Raw genomic sequence first — 18,423 nt, 5'->3', positions numbered from 1 at the left:
CCTAATTAAGGGATTAAGAGTATCATAAACAGATTAAAAATAGTTACTCAATGACATAAAATTGGAAAGCTTTTGAACAAATAAAATCTACAGAGTAAAAAAGCTAATAGGTGGGGAAAAAAAAATCTTTGAATCAAGTAAAAGTCTGATTTCCAAAATACAAAGGGAATTTTGCAAAAACTGTTGGGTAAACTGGAAAGGGACAACACCCCCCCACCCCCAACATAACATCAACAATAACTCTGGAAATCTTAGGAATTATGATCAACACAAGGACCAATCATAATTCCAAAAGATCCATGATGAAATTTATTTCTAGAAAGAAAAGTGATACATTAAAAAAAGTACAGATCAAAACTAACGTTTTTCTCTCTTTCTTCCTTTTTTTTTGGGGGGGGGAGGGGAAAGGAGCATATCGGGACATAGCTAATATGTCAATTTGTTTCGTTTGTGTGACTGCACATATTTGTAATGTGTTTTGCTTTTCTTTCATTTGCAAAGGGAAGGTAAAGGGGAAGAAGAGAATTAATAACTGAAAATAAATGGAATTAAAAATAATAATTAAAAAGAAAAAAGTACCACTGTTGGTAGGGCTGTAAATTAGCCAAACCTTTTTTTTTTTTTTTTAAATTAAAGCTGTTTATTTTTCAAGACATATGCATAGACAATGTTCAACATTCACCTATGCAAAACCCTCTGTTCCGAATTTTCCCCTCCCTCCCCCCCACTCCCTCCCCTAGACAGCAAGCAATCCAATATATATTATTAAACATGTGCAATTCTTCTATATATATTTCCACAATTATTATGCTGCATAAGAAAAATTAGATTAAAAAGGGAAAATAAAGAAAAAAAAAAGGAAAGCAAACGAATAAAAAAAGTTGAAAATGCTATGTTGTGACCCACAATCAGTTCCCACAACCCTCTCTCTGGGTGTAGATGGCTCTCTTCCTCACAAGACCACTGGAACTGGCTTGAATCATTTCACTATTGCAAAGAGCCACGTCCATCAGAATTGATCATCATATAGTCTTGCTGTTGCTGTATACAATGCTCTGGTTCTACTCACTTCACTTAATATCATCTTACGTAAGTCTCTCCAGGTCTCTCTGAAATCATCCTGCTGGTTGTTTCTTATAGAACAATAATATTTCATAACATTCATATGCAATAACTTATTCAGCCATTCTCCAACTGATAGGTAGTCACTTAGTTTCCTGTTTCTTGTTGTTACAAAAAGTAGCCAAACCATTCTATAAAGTAATTTGCAATTTTAAGTGACTAAAACGTTCATACTCTTTGACCCAGAGATTCCATTACTAGCCATATACTCTAAGCAGTTCATTAATAAAAATTAAGATCCTATATAAATTAAAATATTTGTGACAGTACTTCTTTATAGTAATACCAAAGATTATGCAAACAAGGCAGATGCCCACAGATTGAAGAATGGCTGGAAAAGTAGCATTTAAATGGAATGGAATGAATGTGATTTCTATTATAAGAAATGTTGATTATAAGATTTGTGATTTTATAAATTATAAATAAATCATAAGAAATGTGATGAATACAGAAGCATGGGACAATTTAAATGGAGGTGAAAGAAAATGTACCAGAAACACAAGACATACAAATATAAATGGGAGCAACAACAAAATTAACCGAATGATGCAAAATTATATGACCAAGTTGGGCCCTAAATTAGAAGTGAAAAGACAGTTCCCTACTCTTCATTGAAAGGATAAGCAAAGAGTAAGAAAAGGCAGACAGCTATGAGTATGAAATAGTTATGTTGGTTAGTTTTGCTAAATGGTTTCACTTTTTATAAAAAGGGACAGAATTTTAATTTTTTTTTTTAATTACCAACCACTATGACCCAATTTTTGAAGAAGTTAATACATATAAAAATTTATAACATTTACTTGGCTGTCCAAGAAGAAAAAACAGCCACAATTCTCAATGTCTGCTAGCCCAACTAAGCCTTACTGTGTAAGGTAGGAAAAGAAAAATATTAACAATATTAACAATAAAGATGTTACTTTTCTGTTTTCTTACCTTGTATGATTTTCTAACAAATTTCCTGAAGTATGGTTTAAAAAATCTTATAGGTTTCTGGAATCCACCTGTATGGACATTCTGCAATTTTGAAAAATTGAAGTTCTGATCATTCCTGGGCAAATGAGAGAAAAAAATGTTTAACTTATTTCAAAACAATTTTACTGTTATATCAAGGTAATCTCATTCCAAATCAAAAGTAGGCTATGTCTGTAACACATTTAACATGTATGGGATTGCCTGTCATCTAGGGGAGAGAGTAGAGGGAGGGGAAAATTTGGAAAAATGAATACAAGGGATAATGTTGTAAAAAAAAAAAAATTACCCATGCATATGTACTGTCAAAAAATATATATATAATTATAAAATTAATTTAAAAAAAAAGTAGGCTATGTTAGAGATACCCACAACTTAATAAAGTTAACACTTTGCTTCTCTAACATAACAGGTACTTAATAAACCTATGATACTAAACTATACTAAAGTGAATTTCAGCAATTAAAATTTACTTGAATACCAAGTTCTAAATGTTACCTATTTTTGATGAAAATCTTCCTAAAACTTCCCTAACTTCTTAACATACTGAACAAAAATTTGATATCAACTAATGTGCCCTGCTAAAATAATGACAAAGTCCTCTCAAAGGCTGTTGAGGGCTATTTACAACTAAATTAAATGACTTAAGATGGCTGTGATTTTTAGTTTTCTCTTTTCCTCAGTTATCAGGCTGTCAAAGATTGCTTCATAAAGTTAATAAATTTCCAACCACTAGCAGGCCCCCCATTTACCCACTCCAGTTTCTTAGGATTTTTTTTTTTTTTTTGTCAAATCAGAGTGAATGAGCTTAGCATGAGAGCATGAAGGATTCTGAGGAAACCACATGAGCTTTGGTTTCCTTTGCTTTCCTATCTTTTTAGAGGTACTGAAAGCCCTTTTACTTACTTTTTGTTTCTTCATGGTTTTATACAGCTGAAGTTGAAAGAAAAATGACCTTTGGATAAGTGTATTACTATAATTGGTAATAATGTGTCAAATTGGGTTTGGACACAAACTTTCAATTTGATAGTTCTTTCACTGATCTAGTAGGAAATGGCTAGTGGCCATATTTACAAGATGTAAACCATATAGTAAAAATAATTAAAATGATGGGTCCAATCCCTACAGGGTTAATATATTACCTTAAACAAACCTCTACTAAATCATGATTTAAACTATCCTATTTACATTTTTATATCAAAACAAATCACAATATAAGGAACTTTCAGTCTTAAACTGACAATTTTTAAAATCATGAACTATAAACAATAAGTAAAACTCCCCCATACTTTATAATTCACTATTAAGATTGCAAATCTCAATCAGATTAAGTTCCATATCCCAAATTTTTATTTTTTTCCAAATCCATGTAATCCAATTGTAAGGTTAGCAACAGAAACATGTAATCTCTATTTTAAAAATAGTGCAACTTCGTATCATCTGCATAACACCTAAAATTTGTCATAACTTTTATTAATTCCAACTGTAACAATAAGATTCACTTTACAAAATTTGCAAAGTTTATTAGAGTTCCAAATAGCAAACTTTTTTTTTTAAATCTTATTTGATGCTGATAATAATCTTCGTGAAGTAGGAACAAGTATGATTCCCATTTTACAGCTAAGGAAATTGTGACAAAGGCTAAACAACTTGCCCAGGATCACATAACTAGCAAATGACTAAGTTTGAATTTGAACTCACATTTCCCTGACTCTAGGTCTAGTATTCTAACTACTGCAATACCTAGCTGGATCTAAGTATCCAGACTGTTAAGAGTACCTTAAGGTGTCTTTACAACTCATTTCTCTATTTTTTGACAGTAGGTGGCACCAAGGAATATTTTGTAGGAAGACCTGGGATTGCATTTACAGGATCATTAAAGATTAAGTTTATATTCCAGTGTTTCTAAATTGCTTCAATAATGTTACAGATCTGACATTAATCAATGTCAATCTTGAACCTAAAGTTAAAGTGAACACAAGCTCTTGATGCCCTTTCTAATTAAAAACTGGAAATAAACCAGCATGTTATATATACTACAAGGCTGTTATTTTAGTGAATCCTTGGGTTGCAAAGACCTAGGATCACACACCTCTTCTATATTTCCCTTATTTCTATCAGTCTCCCTCAAATATTGCGGTTTCTAATTTCACATCTTTCTCAGATCCTACCCCTTGATCTACTCTGACAAGTCACAATTTTAATTGAGGCTCTCATCACCCTTCGTGTTGGTAATTACAAAAGCCTCCTAATTAGACTCTAAATGGCCTCAAATCCCTCCCCACTTCAGTCTATCCTTTATATAAATAAGTTGGTTTTCTTTATGTGAAAATCAATGCCACTTTCTCAATTCAATAAATTCCACTCACCCTAAGATAAAATATAAACTTCTACGCTTTTAAAATCCTTCACAATCTGGCCAAAATCTCTCTCTGGCCTCAGTACCTTTTACTTTCCCTTCCATTCCATTCTTTACCAATGATTTTCCATTGCCCACCCTTGTTCCTTTTACACTGACAGTTGCCTCTCACTTTTATCTTTTCCCCTCCCTCTCTCTTTTCCCACTTGGTATGATTTTCTTCTTCATAGGACCTTTCTTTCTTCTTTCAGGGTCCAATTAAATTAAAAGCACATTCTAAATTAAAATTTTTCCCCAATCCCTCCAACTGCTAATGCCCATCCTTACTCACCACCTTGTTTTTTCCTTATATTTATTCTATAAATATATATACATGTGTATATACATTCAAATCTATATACAGGAAGTCAGATAAGATACACACACCGTTTTCCTAATAGAATTTAAACTCATTGAAAATAGAAACTTTCATTCTTTGTATTGCTACCAGTACCTAGCATAGTATCTGGCATGTAATAGTCATTTACTAAGTACCTGTTGACTGAGAGCACATTAAGTGCTTCCTATATAGAGAGTGTTATATTTTTCTCATCTCTTTTTCTGGGATAATGTTGGTTTTTATAATCAATTTCTTTTTATAATATATATATAGGCATTTTTTTTTCTTCTTTTCATTTATGTTATTGTAGCCATCACATATGTTATTTTCTTCACTTTGTTTACTTTGCATCATTCCAAATATCTTCTCATAGTTTTCTAACTTCTTAGTACTTAATTTTTTCCTTATGGTGTAGCAATATTCTACTGCACCCTTGTACTGTAATTTGTCTAGCAATTCCCCCATCAATGGGTGCCTACTTTGTTTTCAGGTACTACTTGTGCTATCAACTCTTAAGTACTGTTCTAAAAATGGGTGTGCATGTAATTTTCTAACTTCCTTGGTAAATATGACTAAGAAATGGATCTCTTAAGTCCTTTTGACAGAAAGTAATTCTAAATTGTGAAGCAGCCTCACCATTCTGGAAAGCAGTGATAATTGCTTTAATATATGAAGGATTAAACATGTGAATTTTACACAAGACACAAATAAGATTCTCTATGATCAACTAAAGGGAAAATTCTATATTAAATTAATTGTTACTGATTCCTGCTAATAGTAAAGAAGTTGAACGATAAGATCAAACACTACCCTGCTTGAACAATGAACCTGTATTTTCAATATAGGGGTTTTTTTTTAGTCACTTATGATTAGTCATCTTCACAGAGTGAGTCCTCTTTTGTAACAAGGAAAAACAATTTAGCAAAAGTAATCAACACATCAACTTCTTCTCTGACAATGTAGCCAATATTATCTCACTTTATTTCCAACAAGTTCAGAAGGGAGACACGTTTTTGTCTTCTCCAAAGTCAAACTGAGTCATTATATAATTTCATATAATTAACTTTCTTTTTATTGTTATAGTCATTGTACATAGTGTTTTGTTAGTTCTGCCTATCTCACTTTGAATTCATATCTGTCTTTCCATGTTGTTTCTGAATTTCTCATATTTGTGAGCTTTTCGATGATGATATTCCATTACACAAATATACCACCCACCAATTTGCTGAGCCTTCCTTTATTTCCACTCTTTAGCTACCATGCAAAGTAATGCTATACATATTTGGTATATACAGAATCTTTCAGTTCTTGATTTTCATGTTGTACATGCCTAATATAAAGGATTTCAGGATCACAAGTTTTGGATATAACCTCTAAAGCAAGCATGCAACAAGCATTTGTTATAGCAGTTAGGATACAATACAAGCAATAATAAGACTTGCCTTCAAGAAATTAATGGAGGGCAAGAATCACAGAAAAAGGAACTAAAAAAAAGCCATAGGGCGAGGGGAATGAGGGCACAGTAAAGTTTAGAGAGTCAACAGCAGAGCCAGGAAGAGAATAAAACATAGCTGACATGGGCCCCTACACAGAATAAAATAAACTTACCAATGGAAGGAAGGGAGTCAAGAGTCAGGAGATGTTCCAGGGTGAGAAATCCCCAAAGCAACAGGTCCCTCTTCCCAAAATATTAAAATATTAAGATTCCTGTCCAAACTTTATGACATTAGTCACATTTTTTGCAAAATTTCAGATTATTTTCTAAAAAAGTCAGACCAATCCAGAGCTGACCAATAGAATCCTATTGCTTCTATCTTGCCACAGACTCTCCAACACTGTTTGTCCTTTGACATGATTGGCCATTTGCTGGACAAAAATCAAAATGCCAGAATTGTTTAAATTTGCATTTCTTAATAGCGAGTTGGAACTAGGTTTTAAATCCAACCATTTTCTCAAAACTATTACTCCATTCAATCAAGTAAGAGAAGTAGGAAGAGTTATAGACAAAAAGGGTAATATGGTATAATGAAAAGAACTCCCAAATTAGAATTAGGAAAGAGAAGGAGGTGAATACTGTTTCTGACACTTAATAGTTCTATGATCACAGGCAAGTTATTTTAATTTTTCAGAGATCATTTTCTTCAGCTCCAAAATAGGCAGAACAATACCTGTAGCACCCATATAACATGATTATTATGATGGTCATTACAGGAAAAGTGTGTAAAGCTTCTTGCAATCTTTAAAATACAAGAAAAATATTCGCTATTATAATTAAATTTTCTTGATTCACAATGAAGTCACAATGCTAAACAATGAGGAAATATAAAGATGAATAAAAGACAGTCTTTCTTTAAAATGTTTACAATCTAATAGATAAACAGACAAGCACACCAGTATATCAAATACTATGAATGATCAAAGAAGAGATCATTTTCAGCTGGGGAGAACAGTAGAAACTTCCTAGAGAAGGTTAAGACTGGAACTCAAGATTTGAAAAATTATAGAATTTTACAAACACATTACAAAACAACTTAACTGGGAAACGTGAATTTTTAATGTTTTACAAATACCATAAAAATTCTCATTCTGAACAAATTTCAACTGGACTAGAAAATACAATCTATTTTTTCATCTAAAAAGAGAACTAATTACCTTCTTATAGCCCTGCCTATGTGAAAAATCCGTTCATCTTCATTCTGTAATCGTTCTTTTCTCCTTCTCTCAATGTCATGTCGGAGATCATTGGGATCTTCTATTACTCTAAACATGGCCTGAGAAATGAAGATTATGAATTATGAATACACTCCATTCTATTACTATTTCTTTTGGAAAGGAAGCCACATTTAACATCAAAAGTCCTTTGAAAAAGCTTATTTTAAAAATTTACCCAATAAAACTCTAAATGATCATCTAAAAGATTAAATATGAATCTTAATAATTTCATGAATTCAAATTTTTCTGTTTAGAGATTCTCTTCAGAAATATAGCAGTAACTAAGATAACTACTTCATTATTCTCAGGAATCTACAAATCTCCCCCCACATCCGTTTGTTTACAAGAAGAAAAATACATAGCAAGAATCTTCTCTCCAGGTTTAATTTTAAGTTCTGTATGTTTGTTTTTTTAAATTACAAACTATACAGATCACTTTCGTTTCATGAGAGATCTTGTAACAAGATCAAATCTTTAATTAATACTACACTGACTTCATCTTTTATATTTATAGCATCCACATACATACTTCTTGGGGGGAAAATTCTTTATAACAAATATGAAGTTAAACCAAATTCTCTCAATGTTGTAAAAAATACATATTCATATACATCTGTTTCATTCTGCTCCCTAATATGACAACTCTGTGTAATGGATAATCTGTGATCATAAATGATCTTTGTGCGGGTGGAACCAAGATGGCGGAGTAAAGGCAGGAACTTGCCCAACCTCTCCCCCAAACAGCTTCAAATTCCTTTAAATAATGACTCTAAACCAAATTTTAGAGCAGCAGAACACTCAAAAAATATGGAGTATAACATTTTCCAGTTGAAGGTAACTTAGAAGCTCAGCAGAAAAGATATGTGACATCAGGTGGGAATCCTGGGGCAGAACACGTCAGCGCAGCCCTAGATCCAGCTGCAGCCCTGGATTCAGCTGCAGTCCTAACCTGGCCCGACCTTTGAATCAGTGGCAGTACTGCCATGACTTCCAGATCTCTCAGCCCAGAGATAGCAAAGAAGACCTGAAAGGTCTGCTGAAAAGGTCTGTGGAATAAGAGTGAGAACCCAAAATGCAAACTCATCCCAGTTCCAACTATGGTCCAGACCCCAGGGTCAGCAAAGCGGGACTTCTGGCTCAGCAGCTTCTGGACCTCTCAGCTCAGCAACACCAGGGATGACTCAGGTCAGTGGAGAGAATCTGTGGCAATGGAGTGGGAGTCTGGTGTGTTAAATACAGTACAGCCCCAGTCAGCACACTAGATCTTATAGCTATGGTAGAGCAGGGATACACCTAACAACTCCAGGGGAGGCAAGAGTGCTTGTGGTCAGATTCCCTAGAAGGATTTCTGCTAAAACCCCTGAAGCTTGGGATACAGTACATTGTGTAATAAGCTAGAAAAAATAAGCATAAAACAAAAAAAAAAATTTCTGACTGTTGAAAGTTATTATGGTGTCAAGGAGGATCAAAACATACACTCAAAAGATGATATGAAAGTCAAAGATTCTACATCTAAAGGCTCCAAGAAAAATAAGAATTGAGCTCAGACCATGAAATAGCTCAAAAAGGACTTTGAAAATCAAGTAAGACATGAACTGATGCTAAGTGAAATGAGCAGAACACAGCAACAAGACGATACAAAGATCAATTGTGACTCTTTTAAGTGATTCTTTTCAACAATCAGATGATTCAAATCAGTTCCAATGATGATCTGATGAAGAGATCCATCTAAACCTAGGGAGAGGACTGTGGGAACTGAGTGTGGAACACAACATAACATTCTCACACTTTTGGTCATTGTTTTGCTTGAATTTTATTATCTTTCTCATCTTTTTTCCTTTTTTGATTTGATTTTTCTTGTACAGCAAGATAATTGTATAACTATGTATGCATATACTGGATTTAACATATATTTTTTACCATGTTTAATATATATTGGACTACTTGCTATGTAGGGGAGGTGGGTGGGAAAGGAGGAGAAATTAGAATACAATGTTTTGCAATGTTAATGTTAAAAATGTTAAATGTTAAGATTTTATTAATGTTAAAGGTTTATTTATTATTAAATGTTAAAATTATGTTAATGTTAAAAATTATCCATGCATATCTTTTGAAAATTAAAAAGCTTTAATTAAAAAAAAAAAAAAGGAAAATCAATTGAGAGAAAGAGAAAAATAGGGAAAGAATTGAGAGAAGAGTAAAAGGAAATACAAAAAACTAATGAGAGGATGCCTTAAAAGCAAAATTGATTAATTGGGAAAGGAGATACAAAAGCTCACTGAAGAAAATAATTCCTTAAAAAATAAAATTGAGTGGGGCAGCTAGGTGGCGCAATGGATAGAGCACCAGCCCTGACTTCAGAAGGACCTGGGTTCAAATGTGATCTCAAACACTTAACACTTCCTAGCAGTGTGACCCTGGGCTAGGCATTTAACTCCAACTGCCTCAGCAAAAAGTAAATAAAATAAAATAAATTAGAGCAAATGGAAGCTAACGACTTTATGAGAAATCAAGCTACAATAAAGCAAAGCAAAACAAAACAAAAATAGAAATGACTGGAAAAACAATTGACCTGGAAAATAAATCCAGGAGCTAATTTAAAAGTTATTGGTCTTAAAACTATATTACAAAGAAGTGGTAATCAAAATCATTTGGTACTGGCTAAGAAATATAATTGATCAGTGGAATAGTCAATAACTATAATCTAATCTTTGACAAACCCAAAGATCCCAGTTTTTGGCATAAGGAGTTTTTTTTTTTTTTTTTAAATAATTTTTATTTACCAGATATATGCATGGGTAATTTTACAATATTGACAATTGCCAAACCTTTTGTTCCTCCTCCCCCCTTCTCCCCCCCACAGATGGCAGGTTGACCAATACATGTTCAATATGTTAAAGTATAAATTAAATATAATATATGTATACATGTCTAAACAGCTGTTTTGCTGTCCAAAAAGAATCGGACTTCGAAATAGTGTACAATTAGCCTGTGAAAGAAATCCAAAATGCAGGCAGACAAAATTAGAGGGATTGGGAATTAAGAACTAACTCTTTGACAAAAACTGCTGGGAAAATTAGGAACTAGTACAGCAAAAACTAGGCACTGACCCACACCTAATACCATATACCAAGATAAAGTTGAAATGGATTCATCATTTAGACACAAAGAATAAAATTATAAGCAAATTAGAAGAACATAGGATAGTTTATCTCTCAGATCTGTGGAGAAGGAAGGAATCTGTGGCCAAAGAACTGTAAGTCATTATTGAAAACTAAATAGACAATTTTGATTATATTGAGCTAAAAAGTTTTTGTACAAACAAAACTAATGCAAACAAGATTAGAAGGGAAGCAATAAACTGGGAAAACAATTTTACGTTCAAAGCCTCATTTCTAAAATATATAGATAGCCTGGACATTATCTTTCTTTCAAGAAATTACCAAGGAAAACTGTCCTGATATTCTAGAATCAGAGGGTAACATAGAAATGGAAATAATTTATTGATCATGTCCTGAAAGAAATCCCCAAATAAAAACTCTCAGGAATATTGTAGCCAAATTCTGGAACTCCCAGGTCAAAGAGAAAATATTGCAAGCATCTAGAATAGCTGAATCAAGTTACAGTGTAAGAATGTAATGGAATATTACTGTTCTATAAGAAATAATGAGCCAGCTGATTTTAGAAAAGCCTGGAAAGACTCACATGAATGAATGTTGAATGAAGCAAGCAGAACCAAGAGAATAATGTACAAAATGTGATGATCAGCTGTGATAGACTTGGCTCTCTTCAACAATACAGTGATTCAAAGCAATTCTAATAGATCTGGAGTGGACAATATCAATTACATCCAGAGAGAGAACTGTGGAGATTGAATATGGATTGAAGTATAGTATTTTCACCTTTTTGTTTTTTCCATTCCCTTTGGTCTGACTTTTCTCCCACAATATGACAAATATAAAAATATGTTTAAAAGGGTTGCACACATTTAACCTATATTAGATTGCTTGGTGTCTTGGGGAAAAAAAGGAAGGTAAGGGAAGGAGGGAGAAATATTTAGAACACAAAGTTTTACAAAAATGGATGTTGAAAACTATCTTTACATTTGGAAAAAGAAGATAGTACTGAAAAGAATAAATAAATAAATTGATGGTGTGTGGCAACCCTAAAACAAACAAAAAAACCTTCAATGGTTCTCTTTTTTACACATCATCTGCAATATTCAATGCTCCAAGAGAATACTCACATGATGATATTCTTATTTGCCTACTATCTTATTACAATCCATATGCCTGGACTACTTTGAAGTATACTTTAAACTTAACATAAAAGAATTTTCATAATCAACTTAACGCTATATCCAACTTAAAATGGCATGCATAATTACTTTTGCTAGTACTTGTAGTAATGAGCTAATGATGAATACATGAAGTTTATATAAATTTTAAAATAGGCCAAGAAAAAAGTGAATATTTAAATAAAAACAATGATAGATGCTTCAGTTTCAAAATTCTTTTGTTCTGTTCTGTTTTCCTTTAAGTGATCAAAACATTGGCTTTTTAAGGCACAGGAAATCATGTAAGCCTATTTCTAACGTGAATTTTTATAAGACCGAATCTTATTGAAAACAATATTACTTAGGACAGCCTCAAACTGAGAAATATAAATGATTCAGGAGTCAAAAGGGTTAATTTTGATTTTCATGTCTAAAACAACAAGAATTCAGAACAAAAAAAGTAATAGCTGTAGGATGCAAACTGATTAAGAGACTACCTTTCTTCCCATCCTCTCCAAGGATAAAAAGGATGGGTGTATGGACATTGGCAGAGATAGCTAAAATGAATGAATGTATAAATTCAATCCCTAACAACAAAGGAATGCTATGCATTTCATATTATCTTCATCTGGACTATTCATAATTGGTTGAGTACATACAGGGAAATGGGGATGAAGGAGGGAAGAGGCTATCTCCTTATTCTTAGATTTATGCATTTTGAAGTGGCTGGTTAGAACTTCTTTGTCTTCCTGGCCAGTCTACACACCTCAAGTCACATAGAACCAACCTGCAGTTCTGGGAACATCTGTCTCTGAGACTACTGCTCATGCTGCTTTATATCATGGCTCTGCAACATGAGACTTGGGTATATTTGAGGGAGACTCAATACATGTATACTTTCTCCATTTTGAGTTTTCAACCACAAATCAATTACATACATAATCCCTATAGTTCAAATAATTAGATCAAATGAGTAAAAACCTCTTCAAAATCTTATGACAGGATTATATTAATAATAAAGTACTATTATTTTTCCCTAAGTAAGAATTATATCCACCTACCTGTCCTGGCTCACACTTCACAGTTCGTTCATTCTTCAGTTCTGCCAAAGACGTGTCAATTCTTCTGAAACAAAGATATGACAATAATTAATAACTGTAAATCATACAATGAAACATCTTTATAAGTATATTACCAAATTCAGAATAAAATTGGTCTCTTTCAAATCCCATCAAAGGAAATTAGGTAACTGAAATGACCTGAGACTTTTCATGGCACAGCAGACTCTGGCAAGAATTCTAGGAAAGTAGGACAGTGAGGCAATAATGCTCTCATTTACTAATCATTAATGACTAAGTTGTACTCATGGATAATCACAGTTTAAATCTCAATCTTTGTGGTGATTCTAGTAGTGTATCAACCTTAAAGTAACTTGGCCACATTGAATACTGCTCTGGCAAATGAAAACAGACACACAATCTTGCCTGCCCTCAGTGAAGTTGCTATTTCTGACTATTTAAAGCAGTATGACTTCAACCAAATTCTCAATTTTTTACTAATGATGTCAGCAGGCAAATAAAGCGAAATAAATTATAAAAGCAGGTCATCTGAAGTGACTACAAAATTATTTGATGCTATGCTAATACTTTCAAAAATAAAACACCATTCCACCTGAATAGATAATAATCTACTTTGGAACAAGGCTCTGAGATTATTGATGAATATAGTGTGTATCCTTTCAAATTAGCTAACAATTAAGAACATAGTCTGCTTACTTCTTTAGCCTTTGGGACCCTCTCTTCTAATAAAAGGATGAGAAGAGATAAAGCCAGAGCCAAAATGAAGCATCAAATCCCAATGGGTTTGCCACAGGAACAATGGGATTAGGATATAACTTTTGAGGCATCCAGTGGCCATAACTCTACACTAACTCTCCCCACCTAACTTCAAGAGGTCTACTTTGATCTGGCCAATGAGAAAATGTCTCAATGAATTCTCATGATAAAAGACAAGAAGCACATAAAGTTGTGAGTTCTATTTCTCTCCTATCAAGGAAATGTAGACAAAGTATGAGACCCAGAGTGAACAACAAAACAAGGGGAAGATGCTCAGCAATTGGATTATTATTATTATTATTATTTGTATTTATTCCCATGAGTTAAATGGGAATTGTAATATTAAGTTATTTACCTGTGAATTTCTGGATCTGAATTCATTTTAATTTCATTTATATCAGGAACTTGTGTATCTTGCATTTTTGAGAAACGTTCATGTAGAGTAAGATCAGAAGATGGAAAATAATTTGCTGGAAAAAGATAAGTAGTTTTATCTTAACTATACAACTAACTGCATTTATAAGATTAAATATAAATATACAAAAATAGGGCTCTAAAAATAACAAAAAGGAATATGTTTCTTTTCAAGATTATGTAATCTTTGCATCTTTAAAACGTGTGTCTAGAACCACAGGAGGTGCTTAACTGCTTGATAAGTACTTCACAAATGAATTTACAATGTTGATTTGCTACCTAAGTTCTAATGCAAATACAATAAAACGTCCCCTTCTTATTATCTCATGGATTTGTAATATAAGTACACTACAATCACACATGACTTAAAGACTACCATATAATAGAGGGAGTAGTAATTGCAAGATAATCAAACTGCTTTCCTTTGACATAAAGACTACCCAAATCTAGGAGACAGACAAACTCAATTTTTGCTTTTTTGTTTTTAGACAGCTTTTGTTATGAGATTTTTAATTTATTCCCAACATTAGAATCCTAATGTAAACTACTAAATCTTTAACTGCCTGTCTAAAATGAGACACAAAAATAATGACAACTAAAAGAAATTATTACAACATATAGATTTTAAACAAAAGCTAATGAAAAACAGAGAATTTTAGATAAACAAAGATAACCTATATAGGCAGTCCAAAACAAAAAGTAGCTAGGAAGTGAAGTGGACAGAGCACTGAGTTGAAAATTGGGAAGGCTTGCTCATCTTTTTGGGTTCAAATCTGGCCATCAACACTATTTAGCTGGGTGACCATGGGCAAGTCACTCAACTCCATTTACCTCAACTTCCTCATCTGTTAAATGAGATGGAAAAGGAAATAGCAAAACCTCTAGTGTTTTTGCCAAGAAAACTCCAAATGAGGAACATGAAGAGTCAGACACGAATGAAAAATGTAACTATTGTTACAAATTTAAGAAATAATTTAAGCTTCCATACTAATGCAATTCTATTTTCTAAGAACTTTTCTTGCAACTAAAGCCTTTTGACAATTATACTCTCTTTAAATGGATGTAACAAGAAAAAAATACCTGCCTAAATGCCAGTAACAAAATGCTGTTATTAAATTTTCTCATAATTTATCTTTTCAACTTTGGGACCACCCCACCTCAACATCCCTGCTATTACTAGCTCCCTTTTATCTTAGGGGATAACAAAATAAAGACGCCTAGAGTTTGGCACCATTGACTTAAAGTAAAACTAAAATAAAATGGTTGCTTTAATTGATGTGCCTGATCCTTCTGGTGTTTAGGATTAGTTTGTTTGGATAAATGAGGGAAGTCTGGTTAAAATGCATAGATCGTTTTCTTGCCTTTTTTTTTTTTTTTAAATTATGTGTTTTTCTTTCCTAGTCATTAAACTAATAGAGAATTCTGGATGAAACAATTCCTCCAACCAATATTATCAGTAACTTTTCTTCAACTTAATAATCAAAGAAAGTTGTCTAGGAGTACTGAGATGTTAAGTAAGACTTTCCCAGGAATCAGTGAGAGTTAAAAAGACCTGATCAATCATTTATTCATCCAGGTCTTCCCGAATCTGTCTCTTTCATATATCATAAAATGATGTTATTTCCCTTCTCCCCTTTATGTTAAAGGATTAAAATAATTTAACTTATATCTGATAACTCAGGATCATCACCGAAAAGATGATATAGTAGACAAAAGACAAGGAATTAGGAGAGAAAGGTCACATGAGGCATTATGATACAATAAAGAAAATGGCTCTTAGGTAAGAAGACTTGGGTTCAAATCCCATCACTAATATGGATTTTGGCCTCAGCTTTTTCCTCTAGAAAATGAAGAAAGGTTGAACTAGAAAACTTCTAAGATTATCTTTGTATTTATTATCCTATGATCTTTGATTCTGCTGGGCCTCACTCTATGTGACCAAGAGCAAATCTTTCATTAACTATAGCCATCTATATATCTATTTATACTCACTGCGCAGATTATACTCACCTCCCACTCTGGCTTTTGAACTCAGCACTTAAAACTGTTCTCTCCAACATTATCAAATTTATAAATAATAAAACTGATAAGCTTTTCTTACTTGTCATCTTTTTTAACTGATTCTTTTTGACTTTTGACAACTTTTGATCATGATCCTCCTTGATATCTGTGATATTGCTCTTCTGGTTTTCCTATTCTGACTTGTACTTGTTTAGTCTTTATTGTGTCATACCATCTATCTCTTACTCACTAATAATTATGTCTCTCAAATCTCTGTCCTAAATGCTACATGTGGGCAACTGCCTGCTACATGTTCCTATCTGGATAGACTAAAAAGACCTCAAATTCAACACATCCAAGAGAGTCCTCATTAGCTATTGTGACAAATCCATCCCTTTCCCATAACTTCCTTTATTTTGATGAGGCTATCATTATCATTGCAACAATTCAGCAATTTTAGAATCATCTAAAACTCTTCTTTCTCCCAAATCCTTACCTGTTGCTACCCCTTTTCAGTTGTCTCGGCAACATCTCAGATTCACATCTTCTCCATTACTCTCAGAAAACCTTATCACTTAGACTATCATAATAGCGATTTAATTGTTATTCCCATTTCCAGTCTTTCACCTCTCTAATTCAGAGGCTAAAAAGCCCCCAGTTTTCCTAAAAGGTTCAATAGCTCCTGATTACCCTGAGATAACTCTCAGTACTCAAAATCCTTTTATCTGGCTCCCATCAACCTTTTCAAATTTATCGCATACTATATCTTTCTACAATAACATATTCTATTGCTCTAGCTCAGGGCTTCTTAAAATTTTTTCCCTGAGAAATTTTAAAAATTTTGCCAGACATATAAGTATATAAAATAGGCATACAAATAAAATATTTGCTGATAGTAAATAAAAATTTGGGACCCCCAAATTTAGTTATGAGACTTCACATGAAGATATAAATCACAGTTTAAGAAGTTGGGCTCTAGCCAAATTGCTGTTTGTCCAAATATGACATTTCATCTTTGCCACCACACAGGCTCTTCTCTCCTGAAATACACTCCTCCCACATCTCAAGTCTTAGCATTTTTAGCTTTCTTCTAGATTTATCTCAGGTATCTTCTTCTGATTCCCCAATTGTTAGTGAGCTTTCCCTTCTGAAGTTAATATTTTATCTACATATCTATAAAAATATATCCTTCTAGAAGGATATTTCTGGAAATAGGTGAACTCCTTCAGGACAGGGACTGTTTTTTGCTTCTATCTTTGTATACCTAGCACCATGCTTTGCACAAACTAAGCATTTAATAAATGAATATTATTGAGGAATGATGTCAATGAATATCTTCAATGTCATTAATTATAAAATTAAAATTATCAATCTCACACAGTTGAGATGATGAAATAACATATATACAAAAACTATTAACTGTCATTATTAATGAAAATGCATTTATAAAGTGTGTATAATATATCAGGTACTCTGCTGATTGAAGGTACAAATACAAACAAGCAAGAGAGTCTCTGCCCAAGATTACATCCTAATAAAGGAGGACAACACACAATTGAGGAGCAAAGAGAGTATTTGTATGTGGTGGCTTGGTTTGTAATGGCTAAGGATACCAAGTCAATCAATCCATTCAAGTCTGGGCCCCTAGCAGAATAAGATACAGTAAGATATCAAAACCACGTAGCTTGGGGCAGAGTCCAAGTTCCAATAGGAACAGGATTATAAACAATGGTTTTTGGTTCTGCAATATACTTGAATCCAGGCTTCTATACTTTTACATTTTTTTTCTCATAGTTTTTCCTTAATCTTTCTTCACCATCAGAATTTCTTTGAGCTAATAATTCTTGGTTATTTTGTGTGCCAAACTCTATCAACCCTGCCTTCCCAAAACCATTCTGAATTTTCAGCTTCTCATCTGTTGCAAACTGAGAGATTAGATTAAAAAGGCTTGGCAAAATCACATATAAAAATGTGAACAATTCATTCCTGAAAAAGGACCTAACAGGCTACCCTTTGAACAAAATACAGTTTAGCACATCAATTTGGCACTATCTATGTTGATTGAAGGCTTTTTGTTCCTTTCTTTTCTGGCTTTCAATTGTGTTTTAAGTTCCTGGCTAAGTGAGGTCACTTTACACAAATTTCCATCCCCTTTCCATTAATACATTTATGTTTTTAAAACTATTACTTTCAAGGAATATGCATTTTGGGAACTCTGTGATATGTAGTAAATTACCTACTATATCTATTTCATACTTGGTTTTTGCAGTTAGAATCATGGAGAATAAAAACAATGATAAGCAGTATATAGACTCAGTTTGAAGGAATATGCCAGGCTCTATAACTTCCTGAAAAG

General features: G+C 33.0%; 1 protein-coding gene across 12 annotated transcripts in view; it reads right to left on the bottom strand.

The window, feature by feature from the left end:
* BCLAF3 (BCLAF1 and THRAP3 family member 3) overlaps window positions 1-18,423 on the bottom strand; it is an 86,704-nt gene that overhangs the window by 25,181 nt on the left and 43,100 nt on the right. For 10 of the 12 annotated variants that reach the window (XM_074300950.1, XM_074300951.1, XM_074300945.1 and 7 more), the window contains 4 exons: window positions 14,008-14,122; window positions 12,879-12,942; window positions 7,482-7,600; window positions 2,056-2,170 (listed from right to left, as the gene is read on the bottom strand). In XM_074300950.1, the coding sequence (XP_074157051.1) occupies window positions 2,056-2,170; window positions 7,482-7,600; window positions 12,879-12,942; window positions 14,008-14,122 (413 nt within the window). The remainder of the gene's footprint in view (window positions 1-2,055; window positions 2,171-7,481; window positions 7,601-12,878; window positions 12,943-14,007; window positions 14,123-18,423) is intronic. The other 2 variants (XM_074300948.1, XM_074300949.1) reach the window with 1 other exon arrangement.

This window comes from Sminthopsis crassicaudata, chromosome 3 (assembly GCF_048593235.1).
Source record: "Sminthopsis crassicaudata isolate SCR6 chromosome 3, ASM4859323v1, whole genome shotgun sequence".
In the NCBI taxonomy this organism is placed as follows: Eukaryota; Metazoa; Chordata; class Mammalia; order Dasyuromorphia; family Dasyuridae; genus Sminthopsis; species Sminthopsis crassicaudata.
The sequence above is the reverse complement of the archived record's forward strand: the minus strand, read 5'-3'. Positions and strand labels throughout refer to the sequence as shown.